At 43.3% G+C, this 20,075-nt stretch overlaps 1 protein-coding gene across 2 annotated transcripts in view; it reads right to left on the bottom strand.

The window, feature by feature from the left end:
* Positions 1-3,828: 3,828 nt before the first annotated feature.
* Positions 3,829-20,075, bottom strand: part of EIF4E (eukaryotic translation initiation factor 4E) — a 71,689-nt gene continuing 55,442 nt past the window's right edge. For both annotated transcript variants that reach the window (XM_088453267.1, XM_088453266.1), the window contains exons 6-7: positions 18,728-18,867; positions 3,829-5,005 (exon numbers count right to left, since the gene is read on the bottom strand). In XM_088453267.1, the coding sequence (XP_088309393.1) occupies positions 4,891-5,005; positions 18,728-18,867 (255 nt within the window). In that variant the 3' untranslated portion in view covers positions 3,829-4,890. The remainder of the gene's footprint in view (positions 5,006-18,727; positions 18,868-20,075) is intronic.

The raw sequence follows: 20,075 nt of genomic DNA, 5'->3' as shown, positions 1-20,075 counted from the left end.
GCCTTATTCCAAAATGGAATAAATTCATTTGCGTCCTCAAAATTCTACACACAAAACCCCATTACGTATAAAAAGTTTGAGATTTTTGAAAATGTAATTTAGAAACAAAACAAAAAGGCCCCCATACACGGTTAGATTTTACACACGATATGCACGATTTCGATCGATCACAACGATCAATCATACATATCGTGTGTTTTGGCATGCTGTACAACGGTGTTGCACGTTCCCGCCGTCGTACATCGGCATCGTAGATCTTATGGAAAAAAGCATAAGATCTGCGATCTGTCATGATGTTAAATAGGTAAATGAAGCATCTTGTAAGATGCATCGTTTCCCATTCACAGCAGCATGCGATGCATCGGGCTGAATTTGAAAACATACCGAGGTGTCATACGTTTTCAAATCGCCCCATGTATAGCCAACATAAATCACACGTACATAAGTGTTCACAGCCTTTGCTCAATACTTTGTTGATTCACCTTTGGCACACCCATCTTTGGGCAGCTTCGCCCATTCCTCTTTGCAGCACCTCTCAAGTTCCATCAAGTTGGATGGGAAGCGTCGGTGCACAGCCAATTTTCAGGTCTCTCCCGAGATGTTCAATCGGATTCAAGTCTGATGCAGGACCACGGACAAGATGAATTGTATATGGCGACGAGTCGGTGGAAAATTGAAACAAAGAAACCTTTATGAGCTTTTGAAGCGTACACTGAATGAGAGTAGGGTACGCATCATCTTATTTCTCATTTGAATCCCCCCATTCGTCAAGTGGATTTCCTGGGATTATATAGAGTGAGAGGATAAAGATACTTAGATGTGAACACCTTTACACACTAGCATGTGAGTTTTGGTACGCAAACATCAAAGTGTTTGATTTGGAATACTACATCTTCACATCATTAGACTGACAGATGATCAAAAGAACTGTATATACTATCATTAAGGAATTCTTTTTTCTCTGGGTTTTTTTTTCATATGTACTACATGGAGACCATTAGAAATTTATCAATCCTAACTAAAGGGAACGATTGTCAGAAAGGATCTACTTCTCTAAAAAGGATTGTGTATTTCCCATCTTTCTTTTATTGCCATAGATATACTGGCTGTGTATTTCCAGTGCCACCTGGTGGCATAATAATCTTTTGTTGTGTTGATTGTTAAGGGTTTAGTGAGACTTTTTGTGCCACACAAGGGGCTGCAGTTTTGCACACCTATTATATAGCCATTGCTTATATATATCTCAAGTCTGGGCTCTGGCTGGGCCACTCTAACATTCACAGAGTTGTCCTGAAGCCACTTTGATATCTTGGCTGTGTGCTTAGGGTCGTTGTCCTGCTGAAAGATGAATAATCGCCCCAGTTTGAGGTAAAGAGCGCTCTGGAGCAGGTTTTCATCCATGATGTCTCTGTACATTGCTGCATTCATCTTTCCCTCTAGCCTGACTAGTCTCCCAGTTTCTGCCACTGAAAAACATGCCCACAGCATGATGCTGCCACCACCATGCTTCACTGTAGGGATGGTATTGGCCTGGTGATGAGCGGTGTCTGGTTTCCTCCAAACATAGCGCCTGGAATTGACACCAAAGAGTTCAATCTTTTGTTTCTCATGGTCTGAGAATCCTTCTGGTGCATTTTGGCAAACTCCAGGTGGGCTGCCATGTGCTTTTTGCTTTTTTTTTTTAACTAAGGAGTGGCTTCCGTCTGGCCACTCTACCATACAGGCCTGATTGGTGGATTGCTGCAGAGATGGTTGTCCTTCTGGAAGGTTCTCCTCTCTCCACAGAGGAATGCTGTAGCTCTGACAGAGTGACCATCGGGTTCTTGGTCACCTCCCTGACTAGGGCACTCCTCCCATGATCGCTCAGTTTAGACGGCCGGCCAACTGTAGTAAGAGTCCTGGTGGTTCCGAACTTCTTCCATTTACGGATGATGGAGGCCACTGTGCTCATTAGGACCTTCAAAGCAGCAGATATTTTTCTGTACCTTCCCCAGATTTGTGCCTCGAGACAATCAACAATTCCTTGGACTTCATGCTTGGTTTGTGCTCTGATATGCACTGTCAAGTGTGCGACCTTATATAGACAGGTGTATGTCTTTCAAAATAATGTCCAAACAACTGAATTTACCACAGGTAGATTTCAATTAAGCTGTAGGAACATCTCAAGGATGATCAGTGGAAACAGAATGCACCTGAGCTCAATTTTGAGCTTCATGGCAAAGGCTGTGAATACTTATGTTCATGTGATTTCTTAATTTTTTTTTTAATTAAATTTGCAAAAATCTGCAACTTTTTACAGGTTGTAGGTATTGTGTGTAGAATTTTGAGGACAAAAATTAATTTATTCCATTTTAGAATACGCGTAACATAACAAAACGTGGAAAAAGTGAAGGGCTGTGAATAGTTTCCAGATGTACTTTATGGTTTTCATTTACAAGAAAAAATAAAATAAGTCACTTGCAATAAAAAGGTACTTTTAAAATCTACATAGTGTCCAATGCTGCCATTAAAGGCTTTCTGTGGCTCCCATTTTCTGTTGTATTATACTTTAGAATATGGTCAACAAGCATCTATAACACTCAGAACTGGTTTTAAATCCATAGCTAGTAATACCTCATCATCAAAATAAGAATACACATAATATACTTTCACATTAAGGCCAAACTGGGTTTGATTTGTACTAAAATGCAAGCAAAATTGCATGTCAGACTCAACAAAATACTAGTTTAAAGGTGCTTATCCATTAGGCGACCTGAAAGTCTGAACATCTAGCGTTCAGACCTTCAGGTCGCTGAGGTGCGGTGCCCGAACTGAACGTCATTCAGTGAAGGAGCCCGACCTCCTATCCCTGAACATTACGAACGTGACGAGCGTTATCAGGTTTCGGGCATGTTCAGTAGACAGTCGGGGACGGCAAGGACGTAGCGTGCACGCGCATCACTTGTCCTTGCCGGCTAACAATTACCCAACTTTGTGAACAATGCGACCAAAACCTCCTGGTAAATTAGTAGTGGTTGGAAACCTGCAATTCAATTAAATTCACTTGAAGTAAATAAATTGTGTGAGATGGCAATATAAACAAATGGCTAATACATACCTGTTTACATGTGTCACATTTATTAGCACTAAAACTGATAATAAAAGGCATGTAATTTAAGGTTACTGTGTATGAGGTCTTAAGATGCAAGTAACCCGTTTAGCAAGATACCAAACAAGAGTAAACTCGATTGATTTCAGTAGAGATTAATATCTGTAGAAAAAGGTCAGCAAGTCTTATATGTGTAGAAAAGTTGTGAGCAGTCTACATTTGGGTTGAATTCCAACAGCACAAAATGATCCCTTACACAATGTGTAGGCAAAAGTAAACATCACGTGACAATATTTTGCTTACACTTGTTACTGCAGTTTTTCAAGTTCTGTCTCCTGTTTCAACTCTATAAATCAAGCAGCTCTGACATGGTCCATTTCACAATACACAACACTGCTTTAGTTATTCCTACTTCTATCTATTAGAGATAAAAGCAACAAGAATTGATATGACATATTAAAATAAGTCTAGTTTAAAACTAATTTAGCTCTGGCTATAGCAAATGGGAAATAATAAAATAGGTAATTTGGATATATGATGAGGTTTCATTAAAACAATGACAAAAATGACAAATGAGTAAGAAAAGTTATTTGCATTCCGCAAGAGACACTTGGATATCATTGAAACATGTTAAAACTTGGCGATTCATCGATCCTATAACAAAATGTTTGTGTTCCAAATTGAAGGTAGTAGAAACATTTCCGCTCATGGAAAGATAAAAAAAAAAATGACAATTCTAGTTGTCTAAAAAGACAATTCACTGTACATGTTTTATTTACAGTTTTGTACACTGTCTTAATATGAATGGTGACTGCTTTGCTACTTGAGCCATTTTTTTTTACTTTTTTTTTTTTTTTTTTATAACCAAAGCAAAGTATACGCTAATACAATGTGTTAAAATACGCCATAGGATACAAAAAAAATAAAAATAAAAACAAACGTACTATTTCTATTAAGGAATGTCATTATGATGCACATTAAAAAAAAAAAAAAAATCCACAATTATGTTTAAGAAATCACAGAAACAGGTCACTGATTCTACTGAAATGCATAAACTTGCAGCAAAGCTTTGTAATGGCATACAAAAAAAAATAAAAATTAAAGAATGTTTCTAAACACACAAAATAACACTTTTATTCAACCCATTAGTTTTTTTTTCCTGCGGATTCATCACCAATGTTACATGAGCTAAAAAAAAAAAAACGTAATCAGATTATCACTAATGTTATCAAGGAGGGAAACAAATAAATTAAACCTAGCAGCCAACATCAGCACAAAATACAGCCAGAACAATGCTGTTAAAATGAGAAAAAAAAAGCAAAAAAACAAAACCATGAATGAATCGCTAGAGAAGTTTGAATGCATTTTAATCCTCCGCCTTGCAAATCAGCAAACTACTGTAACTGCATACAATGCAAATGTAATGATTCAGATTCCTGCAGATAAATATTTCTGTAATAGTAAAGAACTCAAAATAAAATAAAAAAAAAAATCTATTACAGAGATAACCTGGGCAACCATTGAGGATACTGGGAGGAAGGAAATTTGAGCACTGAAATGTTTTGATTGGATAACTTATTTTACCGAAACCGGGAGGAAAAAAAAAAAAAAGTAAAATGTGAGTGAATTTGAACATAGCACAAGACAAAAAGGCGAATGACTTTTCACAAATCTTAGCAATATTGAGGTGGAAATCAAATTTAAATGCAGTCCACTCTGCTTTTGTAGAGGCTTTGGTACAGCTCCCAAGTCGCGATTGCTTGACGCAGTCTCCTATGAAAGAATACTCAGAAGGCGTCTTCTTAAACAACAAACCTATTCTTCGTAGTGGAGCCGCTCTTCGTAGCCGTGTCTGCATGGGACTGATATCCAAGCACTACTTTCGGAGCAAGTCCTAACCTTTCCTTGTATACCCTCCTATTAAAAAAAATATATATATTTCATTTAATTGAGATGAGACATTTTATACAAAAAGTAGAAACAAGTAATGCCAGATTCCATGATGACATTAAAATATGACACTAGATGTACTGCAAACCATACACTCTTTCTAGATAGCTCATCTGACAACAAAACACAATCCCTTATAAACTATAGATGTAATATAAAATACAATTCTCCCATTAGATAATGTTCAAATTTATATTTACACAGGTTACTCTTAAGATCCAGGAAGGGTTATGTTCCATTAGCAATTTACTGTGAAAAGATCAGAATGGAGCAAAATATTGCGTTGCATTCATAGGGGTCAATTCAATTAGGAGTGAGTTGGCTATTGCAAGCAGTTTTCATGGTGAATTGCATTTGTAATTCAAGTACAAACTTGCACTGAATTTTCTCAGCAAATTCACTTTTTTGTGCACACCCCTCTGAGCAGATCAAAGGTAGGAAAAATATTTACGCTACGGCAAAAATGTCAGGACACAGCAGAACATCTGGTACACACCTCCTAATGGATAATCATGCACTTGGAGTGTTTTAATAGGGAATTTCTGTAAAAAGTTAAATGCTGTCGGACAAGTATGTAGTGGTGTTGTATTGATGGGAGAGGGATTTTAAAACTTGCAGACTGGAGCTAATAGACTATTTTGCAACTTTGTAAAGCTTGTATAAAAAAAAAAAACACATGCGATTTAATGCAATTTTTATTCAAACACATTTTTATGTACCCCAAACTTATGTGAAGACTTAAAGTAGCTGAAAAAAAACTCATTACCTTTTATTGCTCCATCATAAAAATAAAAATTAAAAAAATACATTATTTTACACTTTTTTAAAAACTCCACTAACAGCCCTTTATATGGTCCTGCTATCTTAGTTGCCGGTTTTTAGGTACCAGGATGATTTTCCCACTTTTTCATGCTGTTCTGCTGCCCTGTACCTTTTTGCAAAGAGTAAAGTGACCCTGCCACGAGTCCAGTAAATCACTATTAGTAATTGAATCTCGCATTTCGGAGATGCACGAACTGCCGCAATGTATGAGTTTTGTTATGAGAGTTTGCTTCTGCAAACTCGCATCTAATTGAATTGACCCCATAGTTCTTCTTGTGTTTTTACCAAGGCCATTCACTGTGGCATCAGTCCTGTGTTGAATAAAAAGGCCATGCATACTAAGCTAAGTGAGGGGTTTTGACACAAACAAGTGGTAGAGATCTACCAAACTCCCGATGCTCATATACTATGATTAAGAACCACCAATGACAATTAGCAGCAAGTGTTGGAAGTTTAGTGCAAACTTCAGTATGATTAACTCAAAAAGACAAAAAATGTACAATGCGCTTTCGTCATGGCTAACCAATGTATCAATATTTGTAAAAGATATATCCATACACTGCCAATTTGATATGTATAAATACTTTAACTTTAAAATGAACACAAACCTATAAATTGCACATAGGAAATGGTCAAAGAAATTTACATCACAAGGACTCAAGAGTTGAAACATTTTCTGAGCAATAGAAATATGAATACAATGTTGCTATTTAAAATATATGTAGCTGGGTGTATTCAATTCTAGCATGAAATTGCAAGTGTGCTCGTTAAATTAGCACACTCTAAGGATCCGTATTAAAAATAAATAACGTAGTAGTCTTTGTCAGTACCTGTATTTTAGGTAAATCCTAGTAAATGTGAGTGCGTCCCAGCACAGATAACATATGCTTCGTTCAGCCGCACTTTGTAAATCGCGGGACTTCAGAATGAGCTTCCGGGTGTTCTTGTGAGTGTGTAAGTTCACCGGCACAGATGCTGGTCATAGCGGTTGAGATAATGATCTCCCCCTCTCTTAGTTGTGGATGTTTCAGCGAGAGCTATGCCGCTGCAAGTAGATGGTGTATCTGGCTCCGTTAATTTGGAGCTCCGCTTTTTGAATTCAGCGGTAAAGTCACTCTGGGGTTTCTCTGGGCAAACAGGTCTCGAGCTACAGCACAATGACGTTAGTCTCTGAATTACACTTTTTCCAAGTCTTGAAAAAAATGCGTTATGATAAGAACTTACCTTTGTTAACTTTCTTCAAAGTCCATAGGGAGACCTTGGGTGTAGGTGATGCTAGGACATCCGGTCACCACGCAGTTAACCTTTTGCTCCCAGGATGCACCGGGCCACTCTCCCCACACCCCGCCTCCGAGGCACTTTAGTTCATAATAAGCCGGAGGATGTAAAAGAGAGAAGGAAGTCTGGAACACACAAGAATCACAATCTCACATAGGAGATGGAAAACCAGTGACCAGAATGAAGCCCATCTGAAGCCAGGTGCGTCAGGGTAGGTGCCCTGTGGACTTCAAAGAAAGAGTTAAAAGGTAAGTTCTTACCATAACTCATTTTCTTCTTCAGGATCCATAGGCTCCACATGGAGACCTTGGGGATGTCCCAAAGCAGTCCTGGAGGGACAAAGGGAGGCTGAATCTGGAGTGCACCTAGGAAAGTGCGAATATCTGGAAGAGGAGTAATCCTGCATTGGAACCAAACTGAAAGGACAGAGACATGCACCTTCAGTGAGGCTAGGCGGAGACAGAGATCCAATCCCGCTTGGAGGAAAGCCAAAATACTAGGCATCCGAAACACCAGAGGATCGTAACCTCTGGGACGACACCACTGAAAATAGGTCTGACACACTCTCTGATAGATCCGAGCAGAAGCCAGCGTACGCGCTCTGAGCATAGTGTTTACTACAGAGCTGGAGAATCCTTTGGACCTTAGGAGGGTTGTCTCAAGAGCCACGCCGTCATAGACAGACGACCCAGGTCAGGGTAAAGGCAAGGACCTTGAGACAACAGGCCAAGATGTTGAGGCAACAGCAACGGAGTGTCAATGGAGAGACTCCGAAGATCTGAGTACCAGTGACGCCAGGGCCGCGCTGGAGCCACCAACAGGACTGTGCCTCCTCCTTGTTTGAACTTCCGAATGACTCAAGGAAGATGGGCGACAGAAGGAAACCGGTATGCAAACTGGAAGGTTCACTTTACTGACAAGGCGTCTACCAAGATTGCCTCAGCATCTCTTACACTGGCAGTTTGTGATTATGTCGAGAGGCCATGAGGTCCAAGTTCGGAAAGGCCCCACTTGTACACTAGGAGTTGAAACACCTCTTGGTGAAGAGACCATTCCCCTGGATGCACATCGTGACGGCTGAGGAAGTCCGCTTTACAATTGAGAACTCCCGGTATGAACACCGCAGATATGGCTGGGAGATGACCTTCCGCTCATGTCAGAATGCGTGACACCTCTGTCATTGCCGCCTGACTTCGAGTTCTTCCTTGATGGTTGATGTATGTCACAGTTGTGGCGTTGTCTGACTGAACTTGCACGGGCTTTCCAGAAAGTACGTGTCTGGCCAGCTTGAGAGCCCGGAAGACAGCCCGAAGTTCCAATATGTTGAATGACAGGGCCGCTTCCACCACTGTCCAACGACCCTAAAAAGTGTGTGTGCCGGTCACTGCACCCCAACCCTGGTGACTGGCATCCGTTGCCAGGATGACCCTGTCCGGGATCCAAAAGGGGAGTCCCTTGGTTAGATGGTTTGACAGCAACCACCAGGCAATAGACAGACGCACCTTCGGAGAGAGCACCATCGTCTGTGCTTTTATCCGATGGGGTAATCCGTTCCACCTGGATAGAATCAGTTTCTGCAGAGGCCTTGAATGAAACTGGGCATATTCCATAATGTCGAATGTCGAGACCATGGAACCCAGAACTTGCATTCCTGTGGATTGACACTCAGCGACACTGGAGACATCTGCGTACTCAAGTCTGTAAACTGGATATCTTGTCTGCATTCAGAAAGATCCTCTGCTGTTGGGAATCCAACAGGGCTCCCACATGGAGCGTCCTCTGGGATGGAGTCAGGGATGACTTCTTCCAATTGATTAACCACCCATGTGTCTGGAGAACATAAATTGTTAGCTGCAGGTGGTGGTGGAGCACTTCTGGAGACCCTACCAACAATAGAAGGTCGTCCAGGTAAGGTAGCAGTCAGACACCTTGTCCCCGCAGGTGGGCCGCCATGATAGCCATAACTTTGGTAAACGCCCGAGGTGCAGTAGCTAGGCCAAAAGGCAGAGCCTGAAACTGGATGTGCTCCTGTTGTATAGCAAACCTGAGTACCCTGTTGAGAATGCGCAATGGGTACATGTTGGTATGTGTTCTGAATATCCAGCAACACCATAAAATCCCCGTGGATTTTATGGTGCATACCCGTGGGAGACCACTTCTCAAATATCTCTAGTGGTCTGACACCAGCACTGGGCGAACTGAAGAAGTCGGCCTCCAACTCCAGGATCCCCTAGAGGGAGGCCCATCCCATCAGGCTGAGGATTTATCTTCTAACTTAGAAGTTGGACGTCTTGTACTCCAGGCCTGTTTCTTGGGCATGGCAGTCTTTTTGGGGACTGACTGCCGAGGAAAGGTTTAACCTTTGTTTCCCTTGGCGCCAAAAGGACGAGGTCTGTGGTCTCGTAGAAGTAGATGCAGGGGGCAGAAATTAGGATTTTGGTAAAATGGGGTATAGGAGTGTGTTAACTGGGAGCTGGCACCTGTAAATAAAAAACTACTGGTAGCTAGCTCCTCCCCCTCTATACCCCCACCCCCCCAGGTCAGTCTAAAAACAACTGTGCCCGAGGGGAGCTGGAAAGTAAGGAGGAGGAGACAGAAAAGCTACATTAATCACATATACATAAGAAACCAAACATATACATGAAAATAAGAACAGTTCAGTCAGACATTAAAACGGAAACCAGCGTCTGAACCTGTAAAACAGTAACAATGCAGGTAGAACAGCGTAGGGTGGGTGTCCAGTGTCCCCTGTGGAATCGGAGAAAGGGATTTATCGGTAAGTACCAAAATCCTAATTTCTCCTTCACCCACCAGGGGACACTGGAGCCTCAGTACAATGGGGACGTCCCAGAGCTTACATCCTGGGTGGGAGAGCGCTGAGAGCCCTGCAGCACCGCACGGCCAAACTCCGAAGCGGAGGCCGCAAAAGTATCAACACAATAGAATTGTAGGAAGGTATGCGTGTGCCTGACCAAGTGGCTGCTCTACAAAGCTGGTTTAAGGAAACCCCGCGAGCAGCCGCCCATGAAGGACCTACCGAGCGCGTAGAATGCGCTGTAATAGGACCCAGTGGTTGTTTGGAAGCCACCACATATGCTTGCCTGATAGTGAAGCGAATCCATCTAGAAATGGTCTGTTTGGAGGCCGGCAAACCTGGACGGGCCACATCAAACCGAATAAACAAAGCATCAGATTTACGGAGGGAGGCTGTCCTGTCAACGTAAATCCGGAGTGCTCTGACTACATCCAAGGATTTTGAATTGGAAGTCATCCTTAAACGGAACCATGATAGGCTGGTTTATATGAAAGGCTGTCACCACTTTGGGGAGAAAAGCCCTTTGAGTACGTAGCTCCGCCCTATCTTCATGGAAAATAAGGTAAGGAGGGCGGCAGGATAAAGCACTGAGTTCTGACACACGCCTTGCTGAAGCGAGTGCCAACAGCAGAACCACCTTCCAGGTTAAGTACTTTATCTCCATTCTCTGTAAAGGCTCAAAAGTATCAGACTGGAGGAAGGCCAACACCAAATCTAAATCCCATGGTGCTGTGGGAGGCACAAAAGGGGGTTGAAGCCTCATAACTCCTTGGAGAAAAGTCTGTATATCCGGAAGCAAAGCCAATTTTCTCTTAAAGAAAATGGACAATGCGGATACCTGTACCTTTAATGAACCAAGACGAAGGCCTGCTGTGAGACCAGTCTGAAGAAAAAGAAGGAGACGTGATACCTTAAAGACTGACGGAGGAGAATTACGTCTCTCACATCAAGCAACATATGTCTTCCATATGCGGTAGTAATGTTGAGAAGTGACTTCTTTCCTAGCACAAATCATTGTGGGAATCACACTAGACGGAACACCCTTTTTCCTGAGGACGGCCCTTTCAGTAGCCAGGCCGTCAAACGAAGCCGCCTTAAGTCGCGATAAACAAGCGGGCCCTGAAGAAGGAGGTAGTCCTGAAGAGGCAGTGGCCACGGCTCGTCTATTAACAGATTCTGTATCTGGGAGTACCACGCTCGTCTGGGCCACTCTGGTACTGTCAAGAGCACCTTGATCCGTTCTCGCTTGATTCTTTGAAGCAAGTACGGAATGAGCGGAAACGGAGGGAATAGGTAGATGTAATGAAACTTCCACGGAGCCGTCAGTGCGTCCACTGCAGCTGCCCGTGGATCCCTTGTTCTGGAGTAGTAAACTGGTAGTTTGTGGTTTAACCTTGACGTCTCATGGCGGCTCTGCTTTTTGTGCCGCCCTGCCTGTTTATATACGCCACTGCAGTGGCGCTGTCCGACTGGACTCTGATTGCCTGACCCTCCAGCAGCGGATGCGCCAGCTGGAGAGCATAAAATACCACTCAACTCTAGGAGGAAATTTAGGAAGGTCTGATGGGGGGGCCAGATGGGGATGTGGAGATAAGCATCCTTTATGTCTAAGGACACCAGAAACTCGTTCCTGTCGAGACCCGCTATAACGGATTGGAGAGATTCCATCTTGAATTTGAAAACTCGAAGATGAGGGTTTAAATCCTTGAGATTGAGTATGGGTCTCATGGAGCCGCCCGGTTTGGGCACCACAAACAGGTTGGAATAAAACCCTTGACCCCTCTGGTGGGTCGGAACATTCCCTATTACCTGAGACAATAACAGCTTTTGTATTGCCTCCTAAATTTCTCCTCGTTTTTCTGCTTCCAGAGGTAAACCGGTTTTGAAAAAACGAGAGGGAGGTCGGACCCTGAAGTCCAATTTCAGGCCGTGAATGATATCCATGACCCAGGTGTCCTGTCAAGACTGGATCCAAATCTCCTTGAAACGTAAAAGGCGCGCCCCAACCCTGGGATCCCCCAAATGAGAAGGAAGGACGTCATACGGCAGGCTTGGCAGCTGCCTTGTCCTGCTGAGTGTTGGAGGCGGCTGATGCCGAAGCTCTACCTCGGCCTCTGGAGAAAGCCAGACCTACTCTGGAACGCCCTCTAAATCTTCCAGAGGCACGAAAGGATCGAAAGGAGGGACCTGCCAATGATCTTCTAGTAGGAGGAGGAGCTGCAGATGGTAGGTAAGTGGATTTCCCTCCTGTAGCTTGTGAGATCCACTTATCTAACTCCGATCCGAAAAGGACCTCCCCAGTAAGGAAGGGCCTCTACCGCTCTCTTGGACTCTGCATCTGCCTGCCATTGACGCAGCCACAGAGTCCTTCTAGCAGATATAACTAATGCTGAAGATCTGGCGGATAGATTACAAATGTCCTTAGACGCTTCTCCGAGGAATGCAGCCGACTCTGCAATCTGTTCGGCTAACTGAATTAAGTTGTCAGTTTGCGTACCTGTCTTAATCCCCTCTGCCAGCTGCAGCGCCCAGGCTTCAATGGCCTTACTTACCCAACAACTAACTAGTGCTGGACGCATCAAAATCCCTGCAACTGTACACAAGGATTTTAATGTGTGTTCCATCTTCCTATCCGAGGTTTCCTTTAGGGAAACCGCGCCAGGCACTGAAAGCACTGTTTTCTTGGAAAGATGGGCTACTGATGGGTCCACTGCTGGAGGAGTTTCACATAATCTCCTACTGTCAGGTGGGAAAGGGTAATAAGACAGATATTTCTTAGAAATTTGAAATTTTTTGTCTGGGTATTTCCATGCGGACGAAAGAATCTCATCCAGCTCTTCAGATGCTGGAAAAGTAACAGACTGTTTAAATCTTTTACCGAAATAGATGGTTTTTCAGTATCCTCTAAATCCTCTACATGTAACACCTGGCGTACTGTTGTAATTAAAGCATCCAAGCCCTGAGATGCAGGTTCGGGGTCCTCAGGAATGTAAGTTTCCTCTTCCTGAACCTCGCCCTCTTCAGGGTCCTGCAACTCCTCATCCTCTGATTCATCCCAGCGTAAGGGGTTATGAATCAATCTCTTACTAAGGACCTGAGCAGGAGAATAAGCAGGTGTAGCCTGGGACATTGCTTTTGTAAGTCCCTCAACAGATCTGGCCAGAGAGCGAGCCCAATCTGGTTCAGCTGCTGTTTGTCTCAGCCTCTCCCTGTCCTTGCGAGCTGCTTCCAGCTCTCATGGTAGATTTGATATAACTGATCAGACCACATAGGCTAAACTACAAGATCAGTATTTTGAGACAGAGACACACATTTATCACACAGTAAGGAAGTATTAGACTGTCCCTGTGTGAATTTTTCACCACAAGTCTTGCAAGAAAAAGACTTTTGGGCAGCTTTAGACCCCTTGGTAGACATGTCTACCGTACAGACACCACACCCACAGAGAAAAGGACAGAAAGAACTGCAATAACAGATTATATAATCACACTACACAGAGACCCTGCTGAAAGGGGCACAGAGGGAGATAAACTATGATCTTTGCAGTGCTAACTGAATAGTGCTGATAACAAGAATAAAAATGCAAGTGCTGATACACAGAGTACTAGCCTGACTCCTGACACAGCTCTCTCCCCACCCTGTAGTGCGTGTAAAATGGCCACCAGCGTCCTTCTGGAAGCGCTGAGGCTGCTGGGAGGCAGGAGCAGAAGGAAAACTTAGGCTCTGCCCCCCCGCTATGGCGCTCTCAGCGCTAGCTGAGCGCACTGTGGATGCCCACCTAAACACTTGTCATGGCTCCTCTGCTAACCAGAGAGCCAGGGAACACTAACCTTAGCCCTGCCTGTGCTGCCGGCGGCGGGCATGTGCTACGGGGTCCTGCAACATGCACTGCATGCAGTGCATCTTTGGGCACCCCAGAGACTGAGGTCTCTGTAGCAGGAGACCTCAGCGCAAACCGCATGCAGCAGCTGCTGGGTGAGGTCTCCCCAGCAGCTCCCTCGGCGCAGACAGGCATCGGCAGTAGGCTGCCTGTCTGTCCTCTTGCTGATAGAAATAATTTTTCAGAGCCCTAAGGAAGCTTACGTCCAGCTCCTTGGGCACATTTTTTAGACTGACCTGGGGGGGTATAGAGGGGGGAGGAGCTAGCTACCAGTAGTTTTTTATTTAAAGGTGCCAGCTCCCGGTTAACACACTCCTATACCCCATTGTACTGAGGCTCCAGTGTCCCCTGGTGGATGAAGGAGAAATACTGACTTAGCAGCTGCCAATGTGTCCACAATCTTGTCTAAGTCCGAACCAAACAAGATTTCACAGTTATAAGGCAAGCATTATAAGCCCTTCTTCGAATTAGCGTCCGCCCTCCAGAAGCGCAGCCACAAGGAACGGCGAGCTGACACAGCAGCAGCCGAAATCCTGGAAGTCAACAGACTGACATCCAAAGCAGCTTCGTTAATATATGCAGGTGCATCACAGAGGTTACCCACTAATGTCAACTGATCTCTGGATACATCTGTAGGAAAAGAGTCCTCAAGCAATTATGCCCAAAATTCCATGTGCTTGGCCACCCAGGAGACAGCCATGGACGGCCGGGCGGTTGCCCCTGAAAGAGAATAAAATCGATTTCAGACAAAGTTCCACCTTCCTATCCATAGTATCTTTAAGGGAAAATATGGATGGCATAGGCAATGTAGCACTCTTAATTAAGCGCGTAACATGACAAACCACCTCAGGATGTGTCTCCCATTTAGCACAGTGTTCCTCAGGAAAAGGGTAACAGTAGGCATTTCTGAGGCTGGTACCGCTTCCCAGGTGATTGCCAAGCCGCCGCCATATGATCCACGAGCCGATCAGATAAAGTAAATTCTGCAGAAGTAACCCTTATTTCTTTGAACAGAGCATGTTTGGACCACGGTGCTGGTGGTTCGTCCTCCTCAATGACTAAGGCAGAACGCACAGCTCATATCAGAACGGGAAAATATTGATATTAGACAGAGTCTCTACCTCCTGCAGAGGAGAGTCAGCGTCAGGCACAATCTCTCAGTCATAAGACGACATCTCAGTATTATGTAGTGTAGACTGAGAGGACTGCAAATGCCGCTTCACAGGCCTACGGGGATTTTCTCCCTGCAACATGGCCTGGAAAGCAGTGGAGGTGCCTGCCAGGCTCTGCACTGAGCTAGAGAGAGTATCCACCCATGGTGGAGGCACAGGATTTATCTGCACGGTCGTAACCTGTTGATGCAACCCCTGTGAGGGAATAACAGACTGCTGTGGGAACCCTATAGGGGGAAAACAGTTGGTACTACCAAACAGTCCACAATAGTTGTCAATACATGAGCAAAGGAAGACCAAGGGGGTTCCTGCATAGGGAACAACACATTAGAAGGACCTGGAGGATTATAGCATTTCACACATAATCCATCTTGTACCATCTCCTCACCTAAACCTGCCGCACGACTTGCATGACAGCAGGATGGACGCATCCAAGTGTACATTATAATCATTCTCAGACATCTTTGGCAGATATGGCAATATGGCACTGAGTATAATGCAACCCCTGAGTATGTCAGATACTAGGCGGGAGCCAAAATACTATTCCGGGCTGATGCTTTAAGAAGCTGCAGGGAGACTGGCTCAAAAATGGCAGTGTATGTGACAGACCACACAAAGAATTGCAATAAATGTGAGGTATCAGAAATCACCCTGACAACATCATGTACTGTTAGGGCAGTAGATAGAAAGCAAAGGTATAGCAATATGTCTGAGGGTATGAGTTAGAGACACAAACAGCGCTAGCCCAAGTCACATATAATGCAGAGAAAACACCTGCACAATGACACTACAATTCAACTACGCAGACTCCGTGTCTGGTAGGCTATAGTGCTACATACGCTGACCAGGAGGTGAGGTATGTAGGGGGACCGGACTCCGTAACCTCCTGAGAGAGCAGCAACTTGCCAATGAGAGAAAATGGCCACCGGAGACCTCAGTGGGGGCGTGCCTATGGGAGAACCACTTCAGCAGAGCCAGACCTTAGCGGAAAGGCACGCTGAGCTGAGGAGTCGCTAAACAGGGAAGGATGTCTCCCCTGGCCGGCAATTAACCCCCGGGATGCCGGTTCCCGTCCAGCTTCGAGTCCCTGGTGGTCTACTGGAAGCGCAGGGTATATGACCTGGCGCTGCTGCCATCATTCCCGGCCTGTCCCGAGATCCGGAGGAAAGGACTGCTATCACGCGGATCACCACAAGCAGTGATCCGCCTTACTTGATCCCCATACGTCCAGCTGCAGTCCTGGGAGTCCCGCGAGGTCCGGCTAGCACAGACCCCGGGGTCCCGCCACGATCCCCAGATCTATACTGGCGTTGCGGCGCCAGCGGGGTGACGGAGCGGCAGCGCGCACGTCCTATGGACAGTCCGGCGCTGCCCACTCCAAAGTTTTGAAGAAAATTCTGGAGCTGTGAAACAGCCCCGCTGCGTCTACAGTGACCAGACTCCGGCCGGGCACCAAACAAAACTGAGGTGCCTCTGGCTCGGGGTATAGGGAGTGGCCCGGTGCATCCTGGGAGCAAAAGTTTAACAGCGTGGTGCCCGGATGTCCAAGCCATCACCTACACCCAAGGTCTCCCTGTGGAGCCTATGGACCCTGAAGAAGGTCTCTGTGATTCAGAGACGAAACGCGTTGATGTCATCAGCTGTTATATCCTTGTGCTGTAGCTCGAGACCTGTTTGGCCGGAGAAACCCCAGAGTGACTTTACCGCTGAATTCAGAAAGCGGAGCTCCATATTAACAGAGACAGACACATCCACAACTAAGAGAGAGGGAGATCATTCTCTCAACCGCTACGACCAGCATCTGTGACGGTGAACTTACACACTCACAAGAACACCCGGAAGCTCGTTCTGAGGTCCCGCGATTTGCAAAGTGCGGCTGAACGAAGCATATGTTATCTGTGCTGGGATGCACTCACAGATACTAGGATTTACCTAACATACAGGTACTGACAAAAAGACTACTACATTTTAATTTATTTTTAATACGGATGCTTAGAGTGTGTTAATTAACAAGCACACTTGGAATTTCATGCTAGAACTGAATACACCCAGCTACATTTTAAATAGCAATATTGTTTTCATGTTTCTATTGCTCAGTAGATGTTTCAACTGTGGGTCCTTGTGATGTACATTTCTTTGACCATTTCCTATGTGAAATTTATATGTGTGTGTTCATTTTAAAGTCAAAGTATTTAAACATATCAAATTGTCAGTGCATGGATATATCTTTTACACATATTGATACATTGGATAGCCGTGACGAAAGTGCAGTGTACATTTTTTGTCTTTTAGAGTTTTGACACAAACGCCTTTGTTTAGAGTAGGTATCGTCTTCCTCCATTCTCAAGTTTTCGCAACAGGTCATGTTTTGAGGTTTTCTTTCTGTCGATATCAATAGTTGAGCACAGATGGTTACATCCAAATGACAGATACTAATTAAATCACCTTTGCTTAAGCATGGAATTACTTAAAACCCGGACTGGTAGGGTACCTTAAAGACAAATTCTGGGAACCACTGCACTAGGCTGTTTTGTGTTTATGGTGAATTCTGGTGTTTTGATCAATAATGTTAAGTTATAAGATAAGAAACTGGTACATATTAAAACAGTGCAAAACATGAGGACACAACAGAGCCACAGTGACAGAATTTGCTCCCATATTTCTTTCCCATTTGTGGACATGAAAATAATATGCAATTGTGGATGGCTGACATGCTGTTTAAACGTAATTTATATTGTAATTGCTTAATTTATATGGTTGTTGCCTTACATAATAAAAAATTCTACTGCCATACTTAATATGCTTTTGAAAATTAGGTTTATAAATGATAATTTTGGTTTTTATGCTATGCAAAAAACATTTAAGTTTATTTAGTGGGGTTCAAACAAAAATAAAAGCGGTTAACCATGTTTAACACTTCGTAATTGGAGTTGTTTTAAAAATTTTATTTTTTTGGACTGAGAATTCTAAGGTCATGTACACAATGGAAAGAAATATGTTGAAAGCAAAGAAATCCTTGTACTGTGTACTTGCTTTCAACAGTGTACAAAGCCTGATCACAACTGGCATGCAGCATAGTGTATCAAGTACATGGTAATAATGCTCCTGAACTTTTTCCTGCAAGTATGGAAAACGTTGCATGAAAAGCCCAAATATCCTGTGACAGGTGCAGGAAAAACAAGTAATGTTCTCAACTGAAGCCAGGTTCTTCCCATTTTAGTACACTGTATGAATTCTAGTTTAAGTTGTTTGAATGAAAATCAATGTATAAAACAAATAAATATTTTGACAATCAGTATTTAGCGCTTATTGTGCACCTGCATATTTTTTTCTCCTGCATGGCACTACAAGTCTCAGCATGGTAGCACTTCCTACTATGTTTAAAATTAGGTTGTGCAGTCCAAGCCCCCCTCTTCCTATTATGAGGAGTCTGCCTTTATTAATTCCTAATGATAGCATTGTAGGACAATCTGTTTGACAAATAATAACTGCATTTCTACATATTGAAAAAAGTAATTTAGGCAATTCAAGACCTTTTATTTTGTGAAACAAAATCTGCATAATTCTAGAGAAACACCAGTGGTTAAATGCAAGAGCGCTAGATGGAAGCTGAATAGTTGCTATAAAATGAAAACAAAATCTTTTGGAAATCAACACCCACACACTGCACAACAAAGTAAAAAAAAAATTTGTTATTTACCCTTGAAAACAAAGCATCTTACCCTATATGTGTAACAGCGTCCCTGTTTTCACATTCAGTAGTCCAGATTGCTATTTTATCTCCTTTTGATCTAACATTTACAACAGCTCCACATACATCTTCACTGTAGTCATCAAAAGACTCTCCAATAAGGCACATGAGCTAAAAAATGTAAAAAAAGATAATTGTAAATGGAGGATACCTCCTTCAAAGTGAAGGCACACACTAACACCCCTTATTCTTCTGAATCTAGCAAGCCAACTTTAGGCAACACCTCTGTAGCACTCCAAAACCAATCCCAGAAAGGAACTAAGGCATACAACCGAAATGTTCCAAATATAAATGAAACAGAGATAATATAATTTAGAAGACTAGTGAAGTTTCTGGCATATTTTTCTTATAGTTTACCCCTTTACAGTTTTGGAAAAACATGAAAATACAATAATAGTACAAGTAACTGTCTCCACTCTGCCTAAATTGTGTTAAAAAGCAGCAATTACTTATGAAAGCTTTAAAAGGGTTACAGATGTAGTGAGCGAACATGGTTCTGCATAATGATCTGCTATGGCTTTTAGACTTCAGAAGAAAATTCTCTCTCAGGGTCTTTGTACTAAGCCTTGGAGAAAGATAAAGTGGACAAAGTTGTAACCAATCAGCTCCTGTAATTTTTCAAACACAGCCTGTAATGTAACATTAGGAGTAGATTGGTTTGTACTTTATCTCCATCCACTTTCTCTCTCCAAGGCTTATTACATAGGCCTCCTGGTCGCTTAATGACTGGAGGCATTTTGTATCTGACTGACTAGGCCCATTTGCACATGCTTGAGACATCTTGGCTTGATTTTTTTTAATTTTCACTCTGGCAGGTTTCAGGCTTTCAACTGTTGCTCTCTTTGGGTCATACAGGATTAAATAGCTTTTATATCATTGTAATATAGAGGTAAATAGACCAAATACAAGGGGTGTGGGCTGCACCACTTGAAATCAAAGAAGAGTTTAAAAGGGGAATACTGTGATGTTCCAGCACACAGTTGAACGGTGGCTGCAGCTAACCAATCACACGCTCTCAGCATCTGAGAAGTTGACCAATCAGCACTTCAAGAACAAAACAATACTGCAGAGAAAATGTCATGAGAGGACACCACAATTTTCTATAGCCGATTTTGCCATGAGTATCCTTTTTTTTAAAGATAAACTACAACAAACTCTGAACATGACCATTTAGGTTAACATAGACAGGGGTATTCAATATGGGTGCGATAACATCGTTTTTGCGTTAATATCGCAATTATGACGTCATTATCGCAGGTTTTACTTTGAAATTGAATAAGGTGTAAAAGACTTATCGCAGTTTTGACAAGTCTTTGATA

The sequence above is a fragment of the Taudactylus pleione genome, unplaced genomic scaffold (genome assembly GCF_031769625.1).
Source record: "Taudactylus pleione unplaced genomic scaffold, aTauple2 ptg000574l, whole genome shotgun sequence".
Classification (NCBI taxonomy): domain Eukaryota; kingdom Metazoa; phylum Chordata; class Amphibia; order Anura; family Myobatrachidae; genus Taudactylus; species Taudactylus pleione.
The sequence above is the reverse complement of the archived record's forward strand: the minus strand, read 5'-3'. Positions and strand labels throughout refer to the sequence as shown.